This window comes from Cetorhinus maximus, chromosome 11 (genome assembly GCF_964194155.1).
Source record: "Cetorhinus maximus chromosome 11, sCetMax3.hap1.1, whole genome shotgun sequence".
In the NCBI taxonomy this organism is placed as follows: Eukaryota; Metazoa; Chordata; class Chondrichthyes; order Lamniformes; family Cetorhinidae; genus Cetorhinus; species Cetorhinus maximus.
In genome coordinates this window covers 94,969,459-94,994,548 of record NC_135889.1, presented here as the reverse complement: position 1 = coordinate 94,994,548, position 25,090 = coordinate 94,969,459, and the positions used below count along the sequence as shown (strand labels likewise).

General features: G+C 44.0%; 1 protein-coding gene across 1 annotated transcript in view; it reads left to right on the top strand.

The window, feature by feature from the left end:
• Positions 1-18,220, top strand: part of nxph2a (neurexophilin 2a) — a 149,766-nt gene extending 131,546 nt beyond the window's left edge. The window contains exon 2 of the mRNA XM_078551384.1: positions 17,197-18,220. Coding sequence (XP_078407510.1) covers positions 17,197-17,946 — 750 coding nt within the window. The 3' untranslated portion in view covers positions 17,947-18,220. The remainder of the gene's footprint in view (positions 1-17,196) is intronic.
• The last annotated feature ends 6,870 nt before the right edge of the window (positions 18,221-25,090 follow it).

Below are 25,090 nucleotides of genomic sequence, written 5' to 3'. Positions count from 1 at the left end.
AGGGTGACGGAGCAGACTGGCCATGGCATCATGGCACAGGAAGCCATTCAAGTGGGGGAAGCTAAATGGAATGTAGTGGTAGTAGGGGAGAGTATACTGACGTGGATTGACACTGTTCTCTGCAGCAAAGAATGAGGGTCCAGACCGCCCGGTTGCCTGCCCGGTGTGAGGGTTTGGGACATTTGCTCAGGACTGGAGAGGAATTTGCAGTGGGAGGAGGAGGATCAAGTTGTCGTGGTCCGTGTAGGTACCAACGGCATAGGCAGGACAAGGAAAGAGATCCTGCATAGTTAGTATGAGGATCTAGGCACCAATTAAGAAGCAGAACCTCAAAGGTAAGAATCTCTGGGTTATTACCTGAGCCATGTGCAAATTGGCATAGCGCAAATAAGATAAGGGAAATGAATGCTTGGCTCAAAGACTGGTGTGTGAGAAGTAGGGTCTGGTTCATGGGGCACTGGCATCAGTACTGGGGAAACTGGAGGCTGTACCGTTGGGAAGGTCTACACCTGAAACATGCTGGGACCAGTGTTCTAGCGAGCCACATAACTAAGGAAGTAGAAAGGGCTTTAAACTAAAGAAGGTGGTGGAGGGGGTAGGGGTGGGCGTGGTGTGGGTGGGTGGGTGAGTGGGAGATTACGCTTGGGTAGATGTAGCAAATCAAAGGGTAAAGTCAAGGCAGGAGAGCAAAATATGGGAAATGAGCATCAGAGAATGGCAGGAATTGACAGAGAGAAAAAACCTACGACTTCACCAACAGTCAGGACTAGATATTACAAAATAACTAAAAGACAAAACTAAAGGCTCTGTATATGAATGCACACAGCATTCATAACAAAGTAAATGAATTGATAGTGCACATTGAAGTAAATAAATATGATCTGATAGACATTATGGAGACTGCAGGGTGACAAGGATTGGGTCCTGAATATGAAGGGGTATATGATATTCAATAAGAATAGGAAGCTAGGTAAAGGTGGAGGGGAAGCACTGTTAATCAAGGATGGCATTTGTGCAATAGTTACAGATGACCTTGGTTCAGGACATCAGGATGTAGAATTGGTTTGGGTGGAGATGAGGAATAGTGGGGGAAAGAAGGTCATGAGTGGGAGTGGTCTACATGCCCCCTAACAGTAAACACAATGTAGGACAAAGTATACAAGAAGAAATATTGGTGCTTGTGATAAAGGGACAGCAATAATCATGGGTGATTTTAATCTACATATAAACTGAAAAAATCAGATTGGCTGTAATAGCCTGGATGAGGAGTTCACAGGATCCTTTCGAGATAGTTTCTTACAGCAGCACGTCCTTGAACCAAACAGAGAACAAGTTATATTAGACTTGGTATTGTGTAATGTGACAGGATTAATTAATGACCTCAGGGTGAAGGCACCCCTAGGTAACAGTGACCACAATATGATTGAATTTTACATCCAGTTTGAAAGGGAGAAGAGTGGATCTAAGACTAGCATTTTAAACTTAATTAAGGGCAACTATATGGGCATGAAGGTGGAGCTAGCTGAAGAGAATTTGGATACTAGGCTAGAGGATAGATCAATAGAGAAGGAATGACAAACATTTAAGGGGATAGTTCAGAATATTCAGAATAAGTATATTCCTACTGTAAAGAAAAATTCTAAAGGGAGGATCCACCATCCGTGGTTAACTAAAGAAGTTAACAAAAACATCAAACTTAAGAAAAAAGCATATAATTATGCAAAAATGAGTGGCAAGTCAGATGGTTGGTCAGAATATAAAGGATGGCAGAGAATGAATAAAAGGTTAATCAGGAGAAAAAAAAGAGTATGAGAGGAAACTAGTGAGAATTGTAAAAATGGATAGCAAGAGTTTCTACAGGTATTCAAAAAGAAAAAGAGTAAGTAAAGTGAGTGTTGGTCCTCTAGAGAGTGACAGTGGGGAGTTAATAATAGATAATAAGGAGGATGAAATTAACAAATATTTTGCTTCTGTCTTCACTATAGAGGATACAAAAAACATTACAGCAATAGCTGTATATCAGGAGGTGGAAGGGGGAGAAGAGCTTAGTGAAATTACAATCACTAGGAAAGCAGTACTGAGCAAACTGATGGAGCTGCGAGCTGACAAGTCTTTGGGTCCCGATGGACTTCATCCTAGGGTCTTAAAAGAGGTGGCTAATGAAGTAGTAGATGTATTGATGTTAATTTTCCAAAATTTGCTAGGTTCTGAAAGGGTTCCATCAGACTGGAAAGTAGCAAATATGACCCCTCTATTCATGAAGGGAGGGAGGCAGAAAAAAGGAAACTATAGGTCAGTTAACTTGACGTCTACTGTGGGGAAAGTGTTAGAATCGATTATTATGGAGGTTATAGTTAGGCATTGAGAGAAACTCAAGATAATGGGGAAGAATCAGCATGGTTTTATGAAAGGGAAATCATATTTAACCATTTTATCGGAGTTCTTTGAAGGAGTAACATGTGGTGTAGATAAAGAGGAGCCTCTAGACGTACTGTACTTGGATTTTCAGAAGGTATTTGATAAGGTGCCACATCAAAGGTTATTGTGGAAAATAAAAGCTCATGGTGTAGGGGTAACATATTAGCATGGATAGATGATTGGCTGGCCGGCAGAAAACAGTCAGTATGCAAAAATGGATCCTTTTCTGAATAGCAGGATGTGACGAGTCAAGTCCTGCAAGGGTCTGTGCTGGGGCCTCAACTTTTTACAATTTGTATCAATGACTTTGATGAGGGGAGTGAAGGATTGGTAGTGAAATTTGAAGATGACACAAAGATAGATTGGTAAGTATGTTGTAAGAAGGACATAAGGAGGTTGCAGATCAATAATAATAGATTGAGTGAGTGGGCAAAAATCTGCAGATTGAGTATAATGTGGGAAAATGTGAAATTGTTCACTTTGGCAGGAAGAATAAAAAAGCAGAATATTACTTAAATAGAAAAATGACTGCAGAATTCCGAGCTGCAGAGTGATCTAGGTGTTCTAGTTAGTATGCAGATACAGCAAATAATTAAGAAAAGGCTAATGGAATGCTCTCCTTCATTACGAGAGAAATTGAACATAAAATTAAGGATGTTATGCTTCAGTTATACAGGACGTCGGTAAGACCACATCTTGAATACGGTGTGCAGTTTTGGTCTCCTTATTTAAGGAAGAATGCCAATGCATTGGAGGCGGTTCAGAGTAGGTTTATTGGATTAATACCTGGAATGAGTGGGCTGTCTTATAAGGAAAGGGTAGACAAATTGGGTTTGTTTCTACTGGAGTTTAGAAGATTGAGGGGTGACTTGATTGAAATATAAAAGATCCTGAATGGTCTTCGGCAAGATGGACATAGAAAGGGAGTTTCCTCTTGTGGGTGAATCCAGAACTAGGGGGCACTGTTTTAAAATTAGGAGCTGCCCTTTTAGGACAGAGATTAAAATAATTTTTTTTCTTTCAAAGGGTTTTGTGACTTTGGAACTCCCTTCCTGAGAAGGCGGTAGAGGCAGGGTCATTGAATATTTTTAAGGCAAAGGTAGATAGATTCTCGGTAGGCAAGGGCTGAATTTTTGGCTCGGCGAGCGGGGGCGGAGCCCGCTCACCAAGGCGTAAAATGATGCGAGGTGTCGTCAGGCATGTGTCCCAACGTACCACATGTTATTTAGATTTTCAGTTTGGTGGGCGCGCAGCCCGCTGAACTGTCAAAGGCCTGTTAAGGCCATTAATTAACTAATTAAGCTTATTAAGAAAGCTGCCCATCCAACCTTAAGGTTGGCAGGTAGGCGAAGAGCCCAGGCGGCCTTTGCATTTTTCATGGAACCTCATCCATGGACGGAATGAGGCTTCATGAAGGTTTTATAAATTAAATACATTTTTTCATTAAAGTTCATTGACAGGTCCCACTGTGACACTGTCACATGAGGGGACATGTCTTAACTGTTTTTTCTTTATTCAAATTTTTCAAACTTAAAACCTATCTCTCTGAGGTACCCCTGTGCCTCAGGGAGATTTCTGCGCTCCTTCACATGCATGCCCCCGTACAACACCCCTGACGGTGGGGGGGGGGAGTTCCCTCCCAAGGAATTGAAGGTTATCAGGGATAGATAGGAATGTGGAAATCAAAACACAAACAGATCAGCCACGATTTTATTGGAATGTGGAGCAGGCTCGAGGAGCCAATTGGCCTACTTCTGCTCCTATTTCATATGTTTGTGTGGCTGTGTCTTGAGAATCCATTCCATCAGTAGAGCGATTGAGGTAGCACCAATGACAATTATCCCATAGGGAAAGCTCATGATGGACCATTCATTGCAGAGTCAGCTAACAGTTGGACAGCATTTACAGCTTGTCAAAATTTACTAACTTGTCAAAACTCACCTGACAAGTTAGTGACATATTTTCCAAGGCACAGGATCTTCACCACTGGTGACAACTTCTCAAATGGGCCTTTCTGAGTGCTCGCTTTTCATCTGTGTCTGAGTTGCCCAATGCGTACTAGGCCCGCCTCACTACTTCCGGGGTCGCCTGCCCCAACTCCTATTCTAGTCCGCTTCCACCGACTGAAAATCGGAAGCTCAGGCAGCCATTTTTAAAGATTGGTTTTGCGGATCCAGGAACTCCCCTGTCTCTGCACACCCAACCTGGGAACGAAAATCTGGGCCTTTAAATCAACGGACCATTTGTCTGCTCAGATGGAAGCTTGAGGACTGCTGAGCTTTTTAGTCATGGTGGTGTGTTACAGTTCATTCAGGAAGTCCGAGCAGATGTGTCAACATGAATGTACTAGTTGTAATCTGGAGCTATGGATAGTGGTGGCAGAGACTCCAGCATTCCTTCCACCACATGACTGACCTAGAATCTCTCCCATTATTACCACCTGCCATGTGCTGGGAGGATTTGCAGATTGATACTCAACCTGTTTGGCCACATTATGAACGCATCTTCCTTGGCCATCAGAACCCAGAGCTTTGGAATCAGAGGCAGGGATGCTACCCACTGCGCCACAATACTGCCAACCTCCTAAGTACTTCCTCTTTGTTTATTTTTATCCGATCCATTGTTTCTACTGCTTCCTCCTTTACTGCTACCTTGACAACATCCTCTTCTCTCTCTTCTCTGGTGAAGACAGATGCAAAGTGTTGATTCAGTACCTCAAGCATGTCCTCAAGATGATCTCTTTGGTCACTAATTGATCCTACCCTTCCTCTGATTACTCTTTTATTATTTACATATTTATAGAAGACTTTTGTGTTCCCTTTAATGTCAGCTGCTAATTTATTCTCAAACTCTCTCTTTGCCCTTTTATTCTCTTCATTAAATCTCCTCTGTACATCCTATATATTCAGCTTGGCTCTGTACTGTGTTATGAACTTTACTAAGGTCTTAAGCCATCTTTTTCCTGTCTCAATTTAAATAAACTCTAGTTTTGGATGCCCTTACTTTCCACATCAAAGGAATGTATCTGCTCCATACCTAAATCTTCTCTTTGAAGCCCTCCCATTGTTCAATTGTTGTTTTTCCCAGCAATTTTAGATTCCAATTCTCCTGGTCCAGATCGCATTCCAACTCACTGATTTTTTTTTCTTTATTCTTTCATGGGATGTGAGCATCGCTGCCAAAGTGATGTTTATTGCCCATCCCTAATTGCCCTTGAACTGAGTGGCTTGTTATTTCAGAGGGCAGTTAAGAATCAACCATATTGCTGTGGGTCTGGAGTCACCTGTAGGCCAGACTGAGTAAGGATGACAGATTTCCTTCCCTAAAGGGCATTACTGAACCAGATGAGTTTTTACAACAATTGATGATAGTTGTCATGGCCACCATTACTGAGATTAGCTTTATAATTCCAGATTTTTATTAATTGAATTCAAATTACACTAGCTGCCAAGGTGAGATTTGAACCCATGTTCCCAGAGCATTACTAGTGCAGTGACATTACCACTCTGCCACTGTCTCCTCCAGTTAACCCACCTCCAGTTAAATATTTTAAGGCTTGATTGTACTTTGTCCTTTTCCATAGCCATTTTAAACTAGATGATATTATGATCACTGTTCCCCAAATGCTCTCCTACTGAAAAAAGCTCCACGTGACCATTTTATTCTCCAGAATTCGATCCAGCTCTGCTTACTTTCTAGTTGGGCTGCAAACAAATTTATTGAGCTCAGTTTGACGCTGTGGGCAGGGTCCATTCCAGCCAGCGTAAAAGTTGGGGGTGGGCCCACCATCGCTTGGCTGGCTTACCCCATAGCCATTTAGTTGCCTTCAGGCCATTAATTGGCTGGAGATGGGCCTTCCGTCCCCATTGTGGAGGAAACCCTGCCTCTGAGAGTTCCCAGCCAATCAAATGGCTGGCAGCTCTCTTATCTCAGCAGCATCACCAGGAGTAGTGACCACTCCTAGGACTGCAGGCAGAAGGGGACATGCAGTGGTGGAGCCGGACCTAAAGGTAAGACTGGGGCCGCTCCAAGACCAGGCTGGCAGGCACTGACAAGAGGGATTGGGGGCCAGGATTGTCAGGGCAGGGTTGGAAGGGAAACGTGGAGAGGGGAGAATTATTTTTGTGAGGGGTCTCCAATGGACAGAGGGGACCCAAAAATGAGGCACCACCCTACCTTTGCCCACCACCAGTCCACCAGTTTTCACCTGGCGGGCTGGACATTGGTGCTTGCCTCCCTGACACAGTAAAAATCCCAGTGGCAACGAAAGTAGGCCCTTAAGTAGTCTTAGCTAGCCACTTAAGGGCCTCAATTGGCCAGTGGGCAAGACGGTGCCCAATGTCTCCCATACCACTGGTAAAATCACAGTGGGGGCAGGTGGGAGAAGGTTGGTGGCACGCATGGCACCACTGCCATGATGCCCAATTTTACACCCCCTCTCTCTCACCTCTTATACAGAAATTCTTACATATTTTTGTCATTTACACCATTATTATCCCAGCCTTTGACCCCTCAACTACATCATCCCATTCCAGTGCTAAAGTGGCTTATTATACTAAAACTGCCACGCTTCCTTTTATCTGTTCCCCAACTTTCCTGAATACGTTGTAAACAGGATTATTAAATTCTTGGTTTAAAGAATGAGCAGATTGAGAATTTAATCAGGACTAAATGGCCTACCCCTATTTCTATGTTTCTATGTTTCAATGAGACAGTTTAGCAGCTTACAAGCTTTTATTCCTTGTGCTCATGTGTTGTGATATATTGATAAGTGCAGGCCAAAGTTTTGCAGCCGCCCATGTTTTGTGGACTGTTGTCTTCAGTATCTTGAAAGGAGTAACAAGCATGGTTATTTTTATTTTTTCTATATATTAAGACATGTGATCATCTATGTGCAGCATTTACCCTTGGGCTCATCAGTTTTGGATTCTATTTCCCCAAAGGACTGAGGATGTAAGTCATTAGATAGGTTAGATCCTATGGCAGTCGAGAGATGCGATCCATCCATGAGACCCATTCTCCTCAAGATTCAAGGAAGCAAGTTCAGGAATGTTTTTCCCCCCATCACTCCCTAGCTTTACCTGTCAACCAGAGCCCTATAAGGAAGTGCGCTCAGAACTGTGAGCTAATCTCAAAGCTCAAGTAATGCTCCTGTGCAATTGCAATTCGGGCCTGCCGGCCTCAGATGCAGACCGGAGGTGGCCACAGGGGCTGCTGAGTGTCAAAGTGGGCTGCTTAAAAGGCTTGCATCAATTCTCTGGGACATTGTGCCAGTTGTTTTGTTAAACATTAGGCCCTCTAGGTCTCATACTCATGCCCACATACCCCCCGAGACATTCCTTATGCCCTTAATCAGCGTGGAGACCCTGCCACCTTCCAGCTTCCATCCCAATTAAGTTTGTGACAGAAAAAGCCATGAACAGCCTTCCTGCCCTGTTACCAATTGAGGCCCACTTAAGGCCCTCATGCTGCCACCACTGGTATTAACCCAGGGATGGGTGGGAGACTTGCAATGCAGGGAGCACAACAAGCTGACCCATTGCAGCTCCTTGGGGAGTCCCTCATTCAAATGCACTAAGGAAAGGGAGAGGCCTGTTGAGAGCCAACTCCCTGCCTTTGCTGCTGACTCCCCTCCCACTCATCCTGCAACACCCACCCCATTACCCCCTTCCTGCCATCACTCGCCTTTGGCCTTGGAGGCAGGGTTGATTCTAGGCTTCATGTGGGAGTCATACAAGTAGCAGCCACATCCTCCCCAGTAGCAGTACTGTTCAGTAGAGCTGCCAGCCTCTGATTAGCCAGCAGCTCTCAGCCAGTAGAGCTTCTGTCCCCAAGGTCCTCGATCCCAAAGAAGGCCCATCGCTGTCCAGTTAAGTTCCCGAGTGGCACTTAATTCAGTGCGTCTTAAAGTGGTGAGACTCTCCAGCCGGTGGGCAAGACCTCTGTCACCTCGATTAAATTCAACCCTAAGTGTTTATAGACCTGATAATAACATTGAAACCCTGATTTTTCCAGTGTTACAGGGGGTCATCTTGACTCCAAAATTGCACCTGCAATGGATGTCCTGATCATATTAAACCCTGCCTGGAGACAGGCCCATGTGATCTGTAGCCAAAACCTTATTGAAAAACAAGTGACAAATTTCACACCTTAACAAAAGAGGAACAGCTGATTTCTGGGAACAGATCCAAAGAGGCACGGAGTGGTAGATAGAAACAGCTGCTGCTGTGAAAAGCAGAGGAAACGACTATTTTTTGTGTTAGCCAAGCAGGCTGCTGGTGAGAACTGATTCTCTGCTCAAAGAGACAGAACTTATGGAGAGTTAAGAAACAAAGAGTTGCTGGAGTGGGCTTTGCTGCTTGAAGTCAGTTTGGGGATACTCAGTGAAGCAACTTTCAAAGGACACTGGAAGACTTGCCCTGGAGTGGCAGGGGGAAGAGACACTGCTGAAAAGCCAGCAGGAGCTTCAAACTGAATCTTTAAGGCTATATTGTTGCCTGTTAAGTAATGCTTAGTCTATGTTGATTTTAGTTTGTTTGTTACTGTAGAAGTCTTAAAATGTGAAAGCTTGTCCTTCAGTCATGTCCATTGATCGCTGGAGAATTCATCTGTTTGTAAAAGTTATCAATCTCTTCAGGAATTGTAACACCAGCTATGTTTACATCCAATGAAAAATTCAGAAAAACTTGTATCATGTAGGTCAATGAGCAGCAATCATGATGCATTCATTGTGCGGCAGCCCATGGTACCATCTGCATCTTAGTCACCACAATAAACTAAAGGGGGGCTACTGTGTGACAGTTGTCATGGTGGGATTTGAACTCATATCTCCACATCATCCACCAAGGTCTTCATATTTTTAGGTCTGTAACATAACCAGTGAGTTGCCATTCTCTGTGATAACAGAGCTGTAATGGAAAGGTTGCATGAGCACTTACCTGAGCTCCTCAACAATGACTCCCACATCTCAGCAGAGTGTCTCTGCATCAAATTGAGTAATTTCTTTAGGAAGAAAGCCTGTCTCTTCCTCCTTGTGCTAATAGCAGTCAAATCAACCAAGCAAAGCAAAGCCCCTGGCCAGATGGTATTCCAGCAGCCTAACAGTAGAAAGCTTATTAACAAACTTACCATATCTTTAAGAGGACCTGAGATCAGGAAAACCTTTCAGAGAACAGCAAGGATGCCAACATAATCAGCATTTGGAAGTAGAATGGATCCAAAAATGTATGCGGCAGGAGGAATAACTCTTCTCTCAATTGCAGGGAAGATCCTCACAAGGGTACAATTAAAACATTTATTAGACAGCCTCATAGATGATGCCCTCCCAGAATCACAGTGTGCCAGTTCTGTGGATGTCTATGCCGATCCCACATCAGACTCTTCAGCCATGAGAGGACCCACAGAAGATGGTGAAATCATTCACAGCTTGAACATAATTGAACAACGAGGAGTCTATCATAAACGTGCAACAAAGGCTATCCGTTACACAACCTCACTCACAAGTGGGCAACTTTACATAACGAAAGCTGTGTTGCCACACAAAATGTTATCTAGTAAACCACTGGGATTTTGAAAGAGCAGTTCCATTGCCTGGATCACTCTGAAGGAACCCTGCAGTACTGAGCAGCGCGTGTCAAGAATCAGTGTGGGGCTGGTTTTTACGGCTCCCTGCGGGTGTGTTTTTGGCAGGTGGTCATGTAAAATACGAGGGGTGCCCAGCCAATCGCCTTTCCATCCACCCCCAAGCTGTCCCCCAAAATACAGTATTTTAAATAAATAATTAACGGTCAATTGAGCTTGTTACCAAGTCAACTGACCAGGATATTACACTGCCCATGCCAGAATACGGTTGGTGTGGGCAGGTGAGTGGGAGTGGGAATTCTGTTTTTTGAGCCCATGGTGAAATAATGGGGAGAGGAAGAGGGCAGTGCCCCCCCCCGCAACAAGATGTTATCCCCTTCATTCCTTCCCACCTTCCTTCCAAAACCAGCAATCCCCCCAGCCCCCTCAGCCCCCTCCTAGGCTGCCCGAAAAGGCTGCTAGCTGGCTTTCCATATGGGGGCACGAGCAGTCTGCCCCCTCCGCCCCCCCACCAATAAAATCTAGCCCATGGTCTGCTGCATGCTGCACAAACTCACTATCATTAGTCCACCAGCTGTACAGCAACCAACTGAGGAGGAGGAGGAGAGGAAGGGAGAAGGAAATCAACACACACCCTCTCTGTGATCAGCTCACCTGACTGCAGTGTCAGTGAATGGAATCCTATTTCCTATTCAATTATAGTCCCACACCTTACCTTCACTTTATAACTGACCAGCACCGCATCCTGTTGAGCACAATGCTAAAATAAAAGCCACCACAAAACAAATATTCTAAACTTAGTTTATATATAAAACATTATCATATTGAATATAAAAGTCAATTCATTACCCTTGTGCATTAGTGTTTGTCTTGCATGTGCTTTTTCCTGTGCTAGTGTCCTGATGCAGTGCTATCTCACTGGCTGCACCATGGCTGGTGGAATGACTTTCAGTGGCGGAGACTGCAGATAGCCTTTGAAGACTTCTTCTGGCAGCTCTGGCCCTAGAAGGCTTAGCTTCAGGCTGCATCTCAGCATGTGTGGCAGTGTCTGGGATGGCTGACTGACTGGCAACAGTAAGGGCACAGGTGGTACCTGCAGTCACTGTCAAGGAGCATGGAGGAGTCTGGCACCAACTTGGGACAGGGCCGTGCACCAAACTTGGTGCCCATCCTCTGCAACATGTAAGTGGTTGCCACCTCCATGAGAATGCTTTCAGAAGTGACTTTGATGCAGTGCCTGATGGCTGATCTCTCAACTTCTATTGTAGCACAAGCAGAAGTCATTTCACATCTGGATGCTGTAGAGAAATCTCAGACTCAAGCCATGCAAGCTTAGTTTGATGCCACAAAGGCTCAAATTCCCACCATCATCACTGAGTCTTTGTGGAAAAAAGCTGTGCTTTGATAAGAGTAACCTGAGTTTTCATGGAAGCAAGCTGATCTTGCATGACTTTAATCTGAACAGCTCCCAGATGTCGGGTGGCTACTAATTGTGCTACAATGATGCTTTAAAAGATGTGCATATACCTTTAAGGAGGTGCGTTTTAAACTACTGTCAATCATTACCACCTCGACAGTTTCTGATGTAATAGTCCCATGGATTGCAGTAAATTGGAAAGCAGCAAAGTAGAGATCAGCTATACTACACTTGACCTCCTAGTGAATATCATCTGTATATATCTTCAAATATTTTCAAATAAAGAACCCACATTATTGTTTCACCAGCCCTAGTGTCTGATTGCTGCATTTACATCGAAGAAGAAGAAGAACGTAACAAATGGAAGCTGCAACCTCAGCCATCAGACGCTGCATCATGACTGATTTCTCAAATGGTCTCATGGTGTTGGCTACTACTTACATGCTGGAGAGGATGGGCTCCAAGCTCTATGCAAGGCCCTATAACGACATGATACAAGACTCCTCCATGCTCCTTTGACTGCAGGCTGTTGGGCAGGCCTGCCAATGCACCAAGCATTTCATTGTGCATGTATCCATTGCCAATCAACTGTAAGCTGCCCCATTAAAGATCATCATCTGAGTCCTCTGTAGCAGAAGTAGTATGTGACCTCATCTTCTGGCCAGCTGGTAACTGTGCTACCCTTGTTCCCTGCCCTGGCTGCAGCTCACTCATATCTGATGACTCATCACATCCAGACCTGGCTCTGAGCAGTTACCAAAAGTATGCACAGTGTCAATATTTGAGCTGGTGGATTCAAGTGTAAGATCACGTGATGGCATTTCTTCATTATCACTGCCCTCCTGCCCTTCAACTGCTCCATGGCCAGGATGCAGTTCTTGGTATCTGACAGGAGACAGACACAAGGATGTTGGTTGTGGTGAGGGGAATGGGGGAAAGCAAGAATTGCATGCTTACACCATATGCAGCTTGTTTCAGAAGAGATTTTGCGATGAGAGGGAAGTGCAATGTGAAAAGGAGGATTAGCTATGAGCATAATATCATTTTTGATGGTTTCAACCCCTACCGCTGGCCACAATCTCGGTAATGGCCACTCCAACAAGCATTGTTTCCTCCATGGGTAAGGATATGCAGCCATGGCAGTCCACCTTTGGTTAGCTTCTGCTACTTCAGATTATGTGCCATCATGCCCTGCAAGTAAGTGCCCTGCCACAGTAAGTGTGGGACAATATGTTTGTGTGATGTGGTTGTCATGGTTGAATAACTGGCAAACTGTACAAGCTGTGAGATGTGGGTGTGAGGCTCGCATCATTGTTAAGTGCATGAGGGCAGGGGAAGCTATTAATATGAGGTATGAATTGTGATTGTTGGTAGGTGGGTAATGGGGGCGTGATGCATTGATCTGTGTGTAAAGCGAGTGGTGCAGTTGGTAGGATCTGGCATCTGAAGATGAATTTACTGACCTTGACCACTTGTGTGAGGTGATTAAATTTCTTGCGGCACTTCATCCAAGTGCTCAAGAGTAGAATTCAGAGATTAACCGCCACAACTATTTTGGCCCACTGCCTTCCGAGAGTTGGTATGGAGGGTCTCCTGATCCTCTGCGAATCTCTCCTCTGCACCTCATCAACCAGCGTCAGAAAATCTTGGAGCTCACTCTCTGCCACGGTGTGCCATTTTTGCATCTGTCCCAGGTCAAACTCAATTTGCAATGACTTGCAGCACCCGCGCCAGCCAAAATGCACCTCCCCTTTAAAAGGTGCAGGCTGCCTTTAAGTGATGCAAGCTAATTTGAATTTACGCTAGCCTCTCACAATGATGTAGCCCCCGCTCAAGTGTGCAGACACTCAACAGCACGCTTAGTGTTGGCTGCGCTCTTTCTGGACTTAGCGAATTTCAGGGCTTTAAAAAGACTGTGAAAAAGCTGGAAAATACAATAATAGGAAGGTAAAAAGAGAAAAATTAGCAAAAAGAAAATTTTGTTCAATCAAAAGGATTTCCATGGACATCTCAGTAGAATGAGAGTGCTGAAGATAAGAATGAGACCAGAAGGTGCTGAAAAGTTACTCAAACTTAATAGACAGATCAGCAGACTCTGACGTCATTTACATCCAAAGGCCCTGAGGGTAGCTAGCAGAGGAAAAATAGATGTTCCAACAATGATTTTTCAAAATTCTGTGGAAAGGAAAATTGTCCCAGAGGATTGAAGGATAGTTGGTAAATATGACTCTGTTCTTCGAAAAAATACAGTGATATGCCAGGAAATTATGTGACAGTTAGTCTTACTGCAGCTGTTATAGTTTACGGTCCAGATTTAGATGACAAGAGTTCATCAAGGCCAGGCAGCATGGATTTCTAAAGGGAAGATCACACTTGACTAATTTTATAGAATATTTTGTGAAAAACAACAGAGGGTAGAAATTCACTGGATGTGACTTACATGGATTTTCAAAAAAAAACGTGCATGCCAGAGACCTATTGCAAAGATAGTGGCACAAAGAAATTGAGAAGACCATAATCAAACGCATAGAGAAAGATTGGAGGTCAGAAAGTTATGGCTGCCAGTAGAGCCAATTTTATCACATTGGAAAAATAGTGATGCATGGTGTTCCAAAAGGATATGTACTGACCCACGACTATTGAGAGATATAAATTATCTGACATTGGGAATCAAGGGAGGATATCAAAATTTGCTGATAACTCAAAATTGGGAGGTATGGCAGATTGTACTTTAAAAAACCTTAGGAGGACATAAGTAGCCAACCAGAGGACATAAATAGGCTAGCTATGGACAAGTCTGTGCCAGGTGCTGTTCAGTATGGAGAAATGTGCAGTAATTTTCAAAGTAAAATAGGGAAAGTAAGTACACCTTAAATGGTGAGATTTTAAACGGAATAGAAGGGTAGAGGGATATCAATGTGCAGATGCACAGGTCACTAAGGTGGTAGTACAAGTAGATGCAACATATAGAATATAAATGGAACCTTTGGTTTTCTTTGAAGCATAAAATTGCAAAGCAAGGAGGAAATGTTGAACCTGTAAAAGACCCTGCATACAATTTTTAACATTCCATTATACAAAGGATATAAATGAAATGGAAAAGGCACAACATATATTCAATAGGGGTTATAGTACCCTGAGATATTTTACAGCCACCTGGGGCCTCAGTTCAATATCTCATCTGAAACTGGACACTTTTGGCAATGCAGCTGCATTGAAGTGGCAGCCTGGACCACATGGTCAAATTGTGGATCAGGGTCTGAACCCAGAGGTGACACAGAGGTGAATGCGCTACCAACTGAGTCAAGCTGAGACTACAGCATGATGCAAAATTCTGAGTATTTTTTTGCTGTAAGCTCATTCTGACTAGGAACTGATTACAGATTGCTGAAACCCATTTCACACAGAACGTTTACAATCAGCAGAGACAGACTTTCATCCCGTCAGCGTGAGCTGAATTCAAACTCAGACCATGGAAAGGAAAACACACTCTTTTGCCACTTATCCCTTATTCTATACTTTTTCAGAGCTATAGGCACTCTGCTGCTGTGTAACTAAGTAACAGTCAATCTGCTGCCAACATTTTAATAATTGCTTTTGACGTTCTATAACAAGCAATCTGTAGTGTTAATGGCTTCACAATCTTTTTCTATATGCTGTATATTATTCTGGGAGAGTTACAGTGCTACATACCGTGATGTTCATGAAAAGACATTAATCTTTGTTGATTATATTTATTCACATCACCTAAGTTTTTTTTCGCAGACCATCACCTTTTTACTAAGTTTCTCTTCGTTCCTCCTATATTTCCTCTTTCTCTTGATGAGGCTATATTTATTTGCTCATGTACAAAGAGGAGAAATAAAAATTGAGTCTTTGCTGCATTAACCTTGGATCACCGAAACTTATTGGAAATCTTGTTTGCTCTGGAGTTCTGACAAACATTCATATGCTGCTTTGCATCAGCTTCTGTAAACCTTACTCAACTGCATTGTGAAATCTTTGCACCAAATGGCTGTTTGGACTTTTTCTCTAATCCCTCCTACACCACTGTCCATCCTATTATCTGATATTACTTCCTGTGTGAGTGTGGGAACTGCCCCAAGTTTAGATTTCCTACCTATAAGGTAGGCAAGAGGAAATTAAGATATGTTCCCGTCCAATCCCTCCCAGCGAGTACTTATTTACCTTCAAATCTATGGGCTGAATTTTCCCACAGGTTTCAGGACCTTGATGTCAGGATCAGATGGGGTCCCAAGCCCGCATTTTCCGGCCACGAGACCTGCTCAGTGATTTTCCAGGAGGCACACTTCTAACCGGCTGACTCCAGGCTGCCGTCCATTGAAGGTGGCAGGCTGACTCCTGCTGCCAGGTCAGTCAGAGGGCTGCAACTCTGAAGCCTCAGCAGTGCCACTGGGAGAGTTGTGTGCTGCTGAGCCAGATAGGAGACCTCAAGTCCTAGAGAGGTAAGTTAAATAAAAAATTAGTGATGCCCGACAGCGGCAGACCCCAAGAATTGGAGGGCAACGCCCTTCCAGAGGGTTCATTGGGTTGTGGGGGCTGGCTTTCCTGTCAGTAGCCCCTTCTGTGGGTCATGGAGCACCTAAATCCGATGGTTCCTTATGCAGGAATGCATAAACAAAGTGGCGGATTTGGGACGATATGGCGTGAAAACCGGCCATAGCGGCAGATGGGTAAAATGTTTTATTTGCCCGCTACCGCACTTAGTGCAAGTCTGGGACGATTCCACCCTTATTTTTTTAAAGAAAAATTGGGCCTAGTAGGCTGAGTTGGGGAGAGGTCTGGGCAACCCTACTTCAGGGACAGGCAGACAGCAGCGTTTCTGGCAGGCAGACACCAAAGGTATGCTCATCTGGTCCATACAGATGGAGAGCCCTAAGACCAAACCCAGAAGCTCCAGCAGAGTGCTGTGGGCACTATTGGCACAATCCAATGGTTATGACAGAATTGTAACCTGAAGTATTTCGGGCCCAGATGATTTATTTGTTCCCATCATATATTTTGGTTGTGGAAGTGTGCATAACCTATGAACGCCACGTGGGTGGTGAATTAGTTTTGGTTTATTCATGAATGATACAATACCCACCTACACCCACTCATTTCCACCCTATTATCAATCATGAAACTTCAATCATTGGCTTTATAAATGCATCTTAGGACAACGATATTCATGGGCATTGTATTCATGAAGAAAACGTTTATAAAAGAAAGAAAAGTGATTATCTCATTTCTATATGATAACAATTTCTATTTTATAGGATATAATTGGGAAAACAATTATCATCTCTCTTATGGCACCAAAACCAGAAAAGAAGTTTGTTAGCTTTTCAGAAATACAGTATCCGTTAAATAATCAGTGCTTGTTAACTGAAATCATTTTCATCTTCAATCAAATTAGTTGTCGCTTTTTTAGCCTTTGAAAATATCACATTTACGTAATGAATTGGTGAATCATCAATTCACAGTTCTCACGCAAAATTACATAGTTCATTTTTTTTCTTACAGGACAGACTATTTAAAAGAATACACAGCAGTTTGTAGGAAACCTGTGCTATATTCTTCTCCCACACAGTTTCTCCCATAGTATGAACAGGATGTCAGTTTCTTCTAAGTGTTTACAGGAACCCTACAGTAATTTGGTAATGTTTGGTAAAAGCCGATATATCGACTACAAAATGGAAAAATGGTACCTGTAGGTCTGCTTGGGAGAGTGAATTTCTGATTTGCACTTGCATTAATGCTTTGTTTTTTAATTGTAGATCGCCCCTCATGAGAATCATCTAGGAAGAACATTGGAACTACTGGAATTAAGGGATAAGGCAGCAGGACAAACATTTGCTGATAATTTGGCTGATCCACAAAGGGCAAATCCATTGCGGCTGTTTGTGAAGGAAATTCCAAAGTCAAAACAGGACATCACTGATAATTCACGTATAAAAGCTTCAGATGACTTATGGGCATGGTTAAACAACCTAACAGATATTCGGGAATCTCACTCACGGACCAAACGCAGACCCATTGTTAAAACAGGAAAATTCAAGAAAATGTTTGGCTGGGGAGACTTCCATTCCAACATCAAAACTGTTAAGTTGAATCTTCTCATTACTGGGAAGATAGTTGACCATGGGAATGGGACTTTCAGCGTCTACTTTAGACACAACTCGACTGGTCTTGGGAATGTGTCTGTCAGCCTGGTTCCACCATCCAAGGTTGTGGAGTTTGACTTCTCCCAGCAATCAACGCTGGAGACCAAGGAGTCCAAAACATTCAACTGTCGAATTGAGTATGAGAAAACAGACAGAGCAAAGAAGACTGCACTATGTAATTATGATCCTTCAAAGGTGTGCTATCAGGAGCAGACCCAAAGTCATGTTTCCTGGTTATGTTCCAAACCATTCAAGGTTATATGCATATATATAGCTTTCTACAGTGTAGATTATAAACTTGTGCAGAAAGTTTGCCCTGATTACAACTATCATAGTGAAACCCCTTATTATTCATCTGGTTAACAGAATACCCGTGGCTTACGTTATGTGAAGACTGCCATTCTGTATGTAACTTATTTATACATAGTCAATGTCATGGAATAATAATGATAGTAAGTGTTTAAGACAGGCACATCTGGTTTGGTGCAGCTGTTACCCCAAAGGGAGCATCTGATGGTGTAAATGCATGATGAGCATTTGTAAAATGAAGAGGTTGTTATATACAGTCCTCATAGCAAGAACAAAATTAAAATAATATGCAGTTATAAAAATAATAAACTTTGTCTTTGAAACTTCAGCCTGAGGCTACACTGCATATTTATATTTCAACCACAGCTCCCGATACAAGAGTGAACAATTTTCTAAATGTCAAATTTGCACATTAATTGAAGAATGCAGTCTTTACAGTTCCTCCCCCCACCCCCCCACCCGCCCCCCACCATTCTGGGGGAAATAAAAGAAAGTGCAAGATAGCTTCATCAACTAACCAAAACATAATATAGTATTGTAAAAAAGACTGAACATATTTTAATGTACAATATAATGTGTTTTGTAACTGTAGTCCTGTAAAATTGTTTCTATATAAAAGGCTGTTTGTGTCAATAAAATATCAAAATTGGGAATAAATTAGAGGACACAAGGAAAGCAACTTAGTAAACAAATACTCTGTTCTCCATTTGTCGTGCAATCCTTCAATAAAATGTCACATAGTTTCACCTCAACATGTCTTAGTATTTAATGAGCATTTTAAAATGAAATGGGGTCCACAACAGCAGCAACATACTAAGTCAATGCAAACATGTTTTTATAAACTTTCAACATAGTTTCACACCTGAGGAACTCCACTTTGCTTAATCTCCCCTTAATTCCAATGATATTGGGCCACAACTCCCGAGCCCCAGGGTGTCATATCCAGGGCGGGGGGTACCCCAAAGAGGCACTGGGGAGCCCCCATCCAAGCAGAAGTTTCCAGGTAAGGACTGCACGGCAATTACCCGGAAAGTGCAAATTCCCATGGGCAATTGCCCTGCACTGGGAACCATCCAAAAATTATGATTTAAATCATGAACTTTGGGTGGTTCCAAATGTGTTACATTAATAATTACCCAGAAACAGAAGAATTAAAACCACTTCCAGCTTCTGGGTAACTATTCTACAGACCCACACCGATCTCCCCCTCTACCCCACCCCCAGGACTCTCCTCACATCCCCAACTCCCAGGGGACTCCCCCCACCCCACCTCTCCATGGGACTTCCCCCAACCCACAACTACCCTCCCAGGCCCAACACAGCCCGACCGAACCCCCTCAATGCCTGGCCCGACCCGACCATCCACCCCAATGGTCGACCCAACCTGACCGGAACCCCCCTAAAAGCCTGAACCGACCAGACTGCTCCCCCCCCGCAACTCTCCCAAGGCCCGACCCAACCAGACACCCCCTGCCTCCCTGCAAGGCCCAACCTGACTGCGCCCCCCTAAAATCCTACCCACTTGCCTTGTCAAGTGACTTTAAACCTACCTGGTTTACAGCAGCTAGTGCCGTAAAAAAGGGGGCTGGCTTACTCACCTTCGACTCTACAGCCCTTGACGCTTGGCCCCGGGGACGCGCTGCATTGCACAGATCTCGTCTGGCCGGAGTTGGAAGGTCGGGCGAGATAGGATCAGTTGGATTCTCAGGTAAGAACTTTCGAGCGGAGTGGCAATCTGACTCAATTGCCATTCCATCAGAAGTTACGGCCCATTGCTTTGTGAAATTAAAGCTTGGTGTGGGACTGCACTATTGACCTAGGTTTTTAATTTTAAAAAATATAACCAAGAATAGTATTCTCTTTTCAGCATCCTTCTTTTAGTTGAATCCTCAAGCTCTTTCTGTAGCAATCATTTATCTTTTACTATTTTATCAATATTACAATAGTCAGTGTTGCTTTGAGCTCTCCTTTCTTCACATTCTAAGCTCAAAATAAAGCACTACCGTGCTCTTCTTTCTCCCTATATTCTCATTGTGTTAAAATCAGGACCAGCCACTGGAACTTTTAATTTCTCAGAACCTGAGGCACAGGAGGTAGCAAATGTCTGCTCTTTCTCCTACAAGTTTCAGATTTTTCAAACACATGCTTGAAGTCACAAAGTCACTATTGCCTGCTTTATTTTGACCTATTTTTAAAAATTCTTTCCAACCTTCATGGTGTCCTGCACTATAGTCTTGACTCTTCATTTTTAGTTCCGCAATAAAAATTGTGTGTGTGTGTATATATATATATATATATGTATATATATGTACCAATTCCTAGCAGTAATGTTTTCTTTCTATAATTCGGACCCTTTGTTCTCACGATGGAGATTGCAATGATCTTAAGAGGGTACCACTTAACCAAACTGACTGTGGAGGCCTTTAAAAATGGTGGGCAGGACGTGGCTGCAAAAGTTCCACCCCCATTTCTGGAAGATCCCATTTCTGCTGACAGGTGGAAGGGGGCGGGTTGTGAATCCCGCAGTGGGTATACCTGAACCCAGCAGGGCTATTTGAGATTAGTGCTGAGTAAAACATACCTTTTTGTTGTTCCAAAGGCCTTAACCTGCAGGTTGGGATTCACAAATTTATGGAGGAGGGGTAAACCCTCTTGAAGAGTGAATAAAGTCTGTTTAAGTGACATAATCTGAAGTTATTTAAACTCCCATTCCTTTAAAGATAAACAAGCAGGCTGCAACTGTCAATTAGAGTAAAACATCCCTCTGCTAGAGTTCATTGATTGACAGGCTATCTGGTGTAGCTTAGAAAAAAAACTATTACCATCAAAAACTATTCCTGCAATTTCAATAGAGTTCATTGTTGACCTTTCCCAAAGGCTGTTATTATAGCTGAGCCCATTATGTTGCTTGGCTGAGATTCAAAAGCTCCAAAACCACAAATCTCAGCTGAGGGTGGGTGGGAGGGCTGAGCTCACATTTTCATTGACAGTTTTGAGAGGCTATTAAAGGATTAGAAAAGATCTTTGAAGTGGCCACTGAATAGAAGTTTGTTTGTTTTGATAACTGATTGGCCACTTGAGGGGATTCAAAATCTTTGAATGGGTTTCATGAATTAGAGTTTTTTTTCTGTATTAAGTGTTATGAGTAAGAGCTCCCTTAAGTTGTTTGATGTTTATGCCTTTTTCATCTCCACATGGCTCCTGAGGTCTGCTCATAGTGGATACGGGTGCATGGCATGCAGGGTATGGTGGCATGGAGTTAGATGTGGCATGGAGGTGGCATGAGGGTATGATGTGGCATGGAGTTGGCATGTGGGTGAGTGGGAGTGAGGACTAGAGAGCCTAATAGCCTTTTATGAAACTGGACCACAGTCTTATTCATAAGCCTGTGGGCTCAACATCATCCAGTCACCATTACGGGAAAAAAAACAAGAATAAAAGGAAGCCATGACAGTGCCTTGGCATTTGTGAATGACATCAAATCCCTAAGCACGCACCGAGTTTATGGACTTGAAATGCTTTAGGGAACTTCTTAAGGAAACATGCCTTTGATTTTTCCTCTTTTATCTGCTGTGTGTGTTTGCCACCATTCCTCACTCTACTGAGCCAGTGTACTTCCTTTCCCAGGCCTGTACGGAAAACTGACATTGTTAGTGAAAACCTGTTTTAGAAACTGGACACAATTAAACCAAGAAGTGAGTCTGTGGAAGCAGGGATTGTGGCAGAGAAGAAAGAAAATCTGCAGCAAACTACTGGTGAACTAGGTGTTATGGTGTGAACTGGAGGAGTAATTACAAGTTAAAAATGTCTTTATTGTGTTTAATGTTTAGAATTATACATGTTTCCCAACAAATTAACCAGTAGCATTGAAAGCCTGCTGGTAGATTGTTATTGTGATTACATACAATTTAGTCTACAGAACAAAACCAATTGTTCACCAGACTGATTCCTGGAGTGATGGAATTGTCCTTTGAGGAGAGATTAAGGAGACTGCATTTGTATTCTCCAAAGTTGAGAAGAATGAGAAGTGATCTCATTTAAGTGTACAGAATTCTTACAGGTCTCGACAGTGTAGATGCAGGAAGGAGGTTTCCCCTGTCTGAGGACTCTAGAACCAGGAGACACAGTCTCAGGATAAGAGGTAGGCCATTTAGGACTGAGATGAGGAGGACTTTCTTCAGTCAGGGGGTGGTAAATCTTTGTAATTCCCTACCCAGAGGGCTGTAGAGGCTCAGTCATTGAGTATATTCAAGATAGAGATCGATAGATATAGAAAATAAAGATATCAAGTGATACAGGGATAGAGCGGGAAAATGGCATTGAGGGAAAAGATCAGCCATGATGTAGTTGAATAGCAAAGATGATGGGGCAGTAATTGGCCGGGTTGGATTTGTCCTGCCTTTTGAGTGCAGGGCATATCTGGGCAATTTTCCACAGCCAGGTTGATGCCAGTGTTGTAGCTGTACTGGAACAGCTTGGCTAGGGGATACAGCAAGTTCTGGAGCACAAGTCTTCAGTACTATTGCCGGAATATTTTCAGGGCCCATAGCCTTTGCAGTATCCAGTGCCTTCAGCAGTTTCCTGATTTCACGTGGAATGAATCAAATCAACTGAAGACCGGCACCTGTGATACTGGGGACCTCCAGAGGAGGCCGAGATGTATCATCCACTCAGCACTTCTGGCTGAAGATTGTTGCGAATGCTTCAGCCTCATGTTTTGCACTGATGTGCTGGGCTCCTCCATCATTGATGATGGGGATATTTGTGGAACCTCCTCCTCCAGTGAGTTGTTTAATTGTCCACCACCATTCATGGCTGGATGTGGCAGGATCTGCAACGGGTTGGAGCACTTAGATCTGTCTATCACTTGCTGCTTATGCTGTTTGGCACGCAAGTAGCCCTGTGTTATAGCTTCACCAGGCTGACACCTCATTTTTAGATATGCCTGGTGCTGCTCCTGGCATGTCCTCCTGCACTCTTCATTGAACCAGGGTTGATCCCCTGGCTTGATGGTAATGGTAGAGTGAGGGATATGCCGGGCCATGATCGGTTACAGATTGTGTTCGAGTACAATTCTGCTGCTGCTGATGGCCCACAGCGTCTCAATGATGCCCAGTCTTGAGTTGCGAGATCTGTTCGAAATCTGTCCCATTTAGCACAGTGGTGGGGCCACACAACATGATGGAGGGTATCCTCATTATGAAGGCAGGACTTCGTCTCCACAATGACTGTACTGTGGTCATTCCTACCAATACTGTCATGGACAGGTGCATCTGTGGCAGGCAGGTTGGTGAGGATGAGGTCAAGTATGTTTTTCCCTCTTGTTGGTTCCTTCACCACCTGCCGCAGACCCGGTCTAACAGCTATGTCATTTAGGGCTCGGCCAGCTGGGTCAGTAGTGGTGCTACCGAGCCACTCTTGGTGATGGACATTGAAGTGCCCCAACCAGAGTGCATTCTGCATCCTTGCCACCCTCAGTGTACTGATTCATCAGCTGAGGGAGGGCAGTACGTGGTAATCAGTCAGAGGTTTCCTTGCCCATGTTTGACCTGATGCCATGAGGCTCCATGGGATCCGGAGTCAATGTTGAGGACTCCCAGGGCAACTCCCTCCTGACTATATACCACGACATCTGCTGGGTTTATCCTGCCATTGGAACAGGACATACCCAGGGATGGTGATGGTGGAGTCTGGGATATTATCTGTAAGGTATGATTCTGTGAGGATGATTATGTCAGGCTGTTGCTCGACTCGTCTGTGAGACAGCTCTCCCAATTTTGGCACTAGCCCCCAGATGTTAGTAAGAAGGACTTTGCAGGGTCGAGATTGCCGCTGTCGTTTCCGGTGCCTAGGTCGATGCCAAGTGGTCCATCCGGTTTCATTCCTTTTGTTATCATTAGACTTTTAATTCCAGATGTTTATTGAATTCAAATTCCACTATCTGCAGTGGCGCGATTCGAGCCCCGGTCCCCAGAGCATTACCCTGGGTCTCTGGGTTACTTTCCAAAACAGTTCCTCTGACATGTCTTCCTTCTTCCTTAACCAAGGTTTTCCACCCACGGTGGTTGACAGGACCCTCAACCGTATCTGGCCCATCTCCCGCGCATCCACCCTCACACCTTGCTTTCCCTCCCAGAACCATGATAGGGTCCCCCTTGTCCTCACTTATCACCCCACCAGCCTCTGCATTCAAAGGATCATCCTCCGCCATTTCTGCCAACTCCAGCATGATGCCACCACCAAACACATCTTCCCTTCATCCCCCCACTGTCGGCATTCCATAGGGACCGTTCCTTCCGGGGCACCCTGGTCCACTCCTCCATCACCACATACACCTCAACCCCTTCCCACAGCACCTTCCCATGCAACCGCAGAAGGTGCAACACCTGCCCCATTACTTCCCCCTTCCTCACCGTCCATGGGCCCAAACACTCCTTTCAAGTGAAGCAGGTCTCCTCTACACTGGAGAAACCAAACGCAGACTGGGTGACTGCTTTGTAGAACACCTTCGGTCTGTCCGCAAGCATGACCCAGACCTTCCTTTCGCTTGCTGTTTCAACACACCACCCTGCTCTCATGTCCACATTGTCCGTCCATGGCCTGCTGCAATGTTCTAGTGAAGCTCAACGCAAACTGGAGGAACAGCACCTCATCTTCCGACTAGGCACTTTACAGCCTTCCGGACTTAATATTGAGTTCAACAACTTCAGCTCATGAACTCTCCTCCATCCCCACCCCCTTTCCAATCCCCCTTTTTCCAATAATTTATAATTTAAAAAATATATATTTTTCTTTTCCCATCTATTTTTAAATTTATTTCGATCTATTGTTTTATCTCCACCTTTTAGCCCATTTCGATCCCTTCCCCCCACCCCACCCCCACCAGGGCCATCTGCCACTTGCTTGTCCTGCTTGCTACCCTTAATGTCCCCATTAGCACATTCCTTAGATAATATCACCACCGTCAACACCCCCTTGTCCTTTTGTCTATGTCATCTTTGGCAGTCTCTTCTTTGCCTCCACCTATCACTGGCCCTCTATCCAGTTCTACCTGTCCCGCCCTCCTCTATCAGCTTAGATTTCACCTCATTTCTCTATTTCCTTAGTTCTGATGAAGAGTCATACGGACTTGAAACGTCAACTGTGTTCCACTCCGCAGATGCTGTCAGACCTGCTGAATTTTTCCAGCTATTTTTGT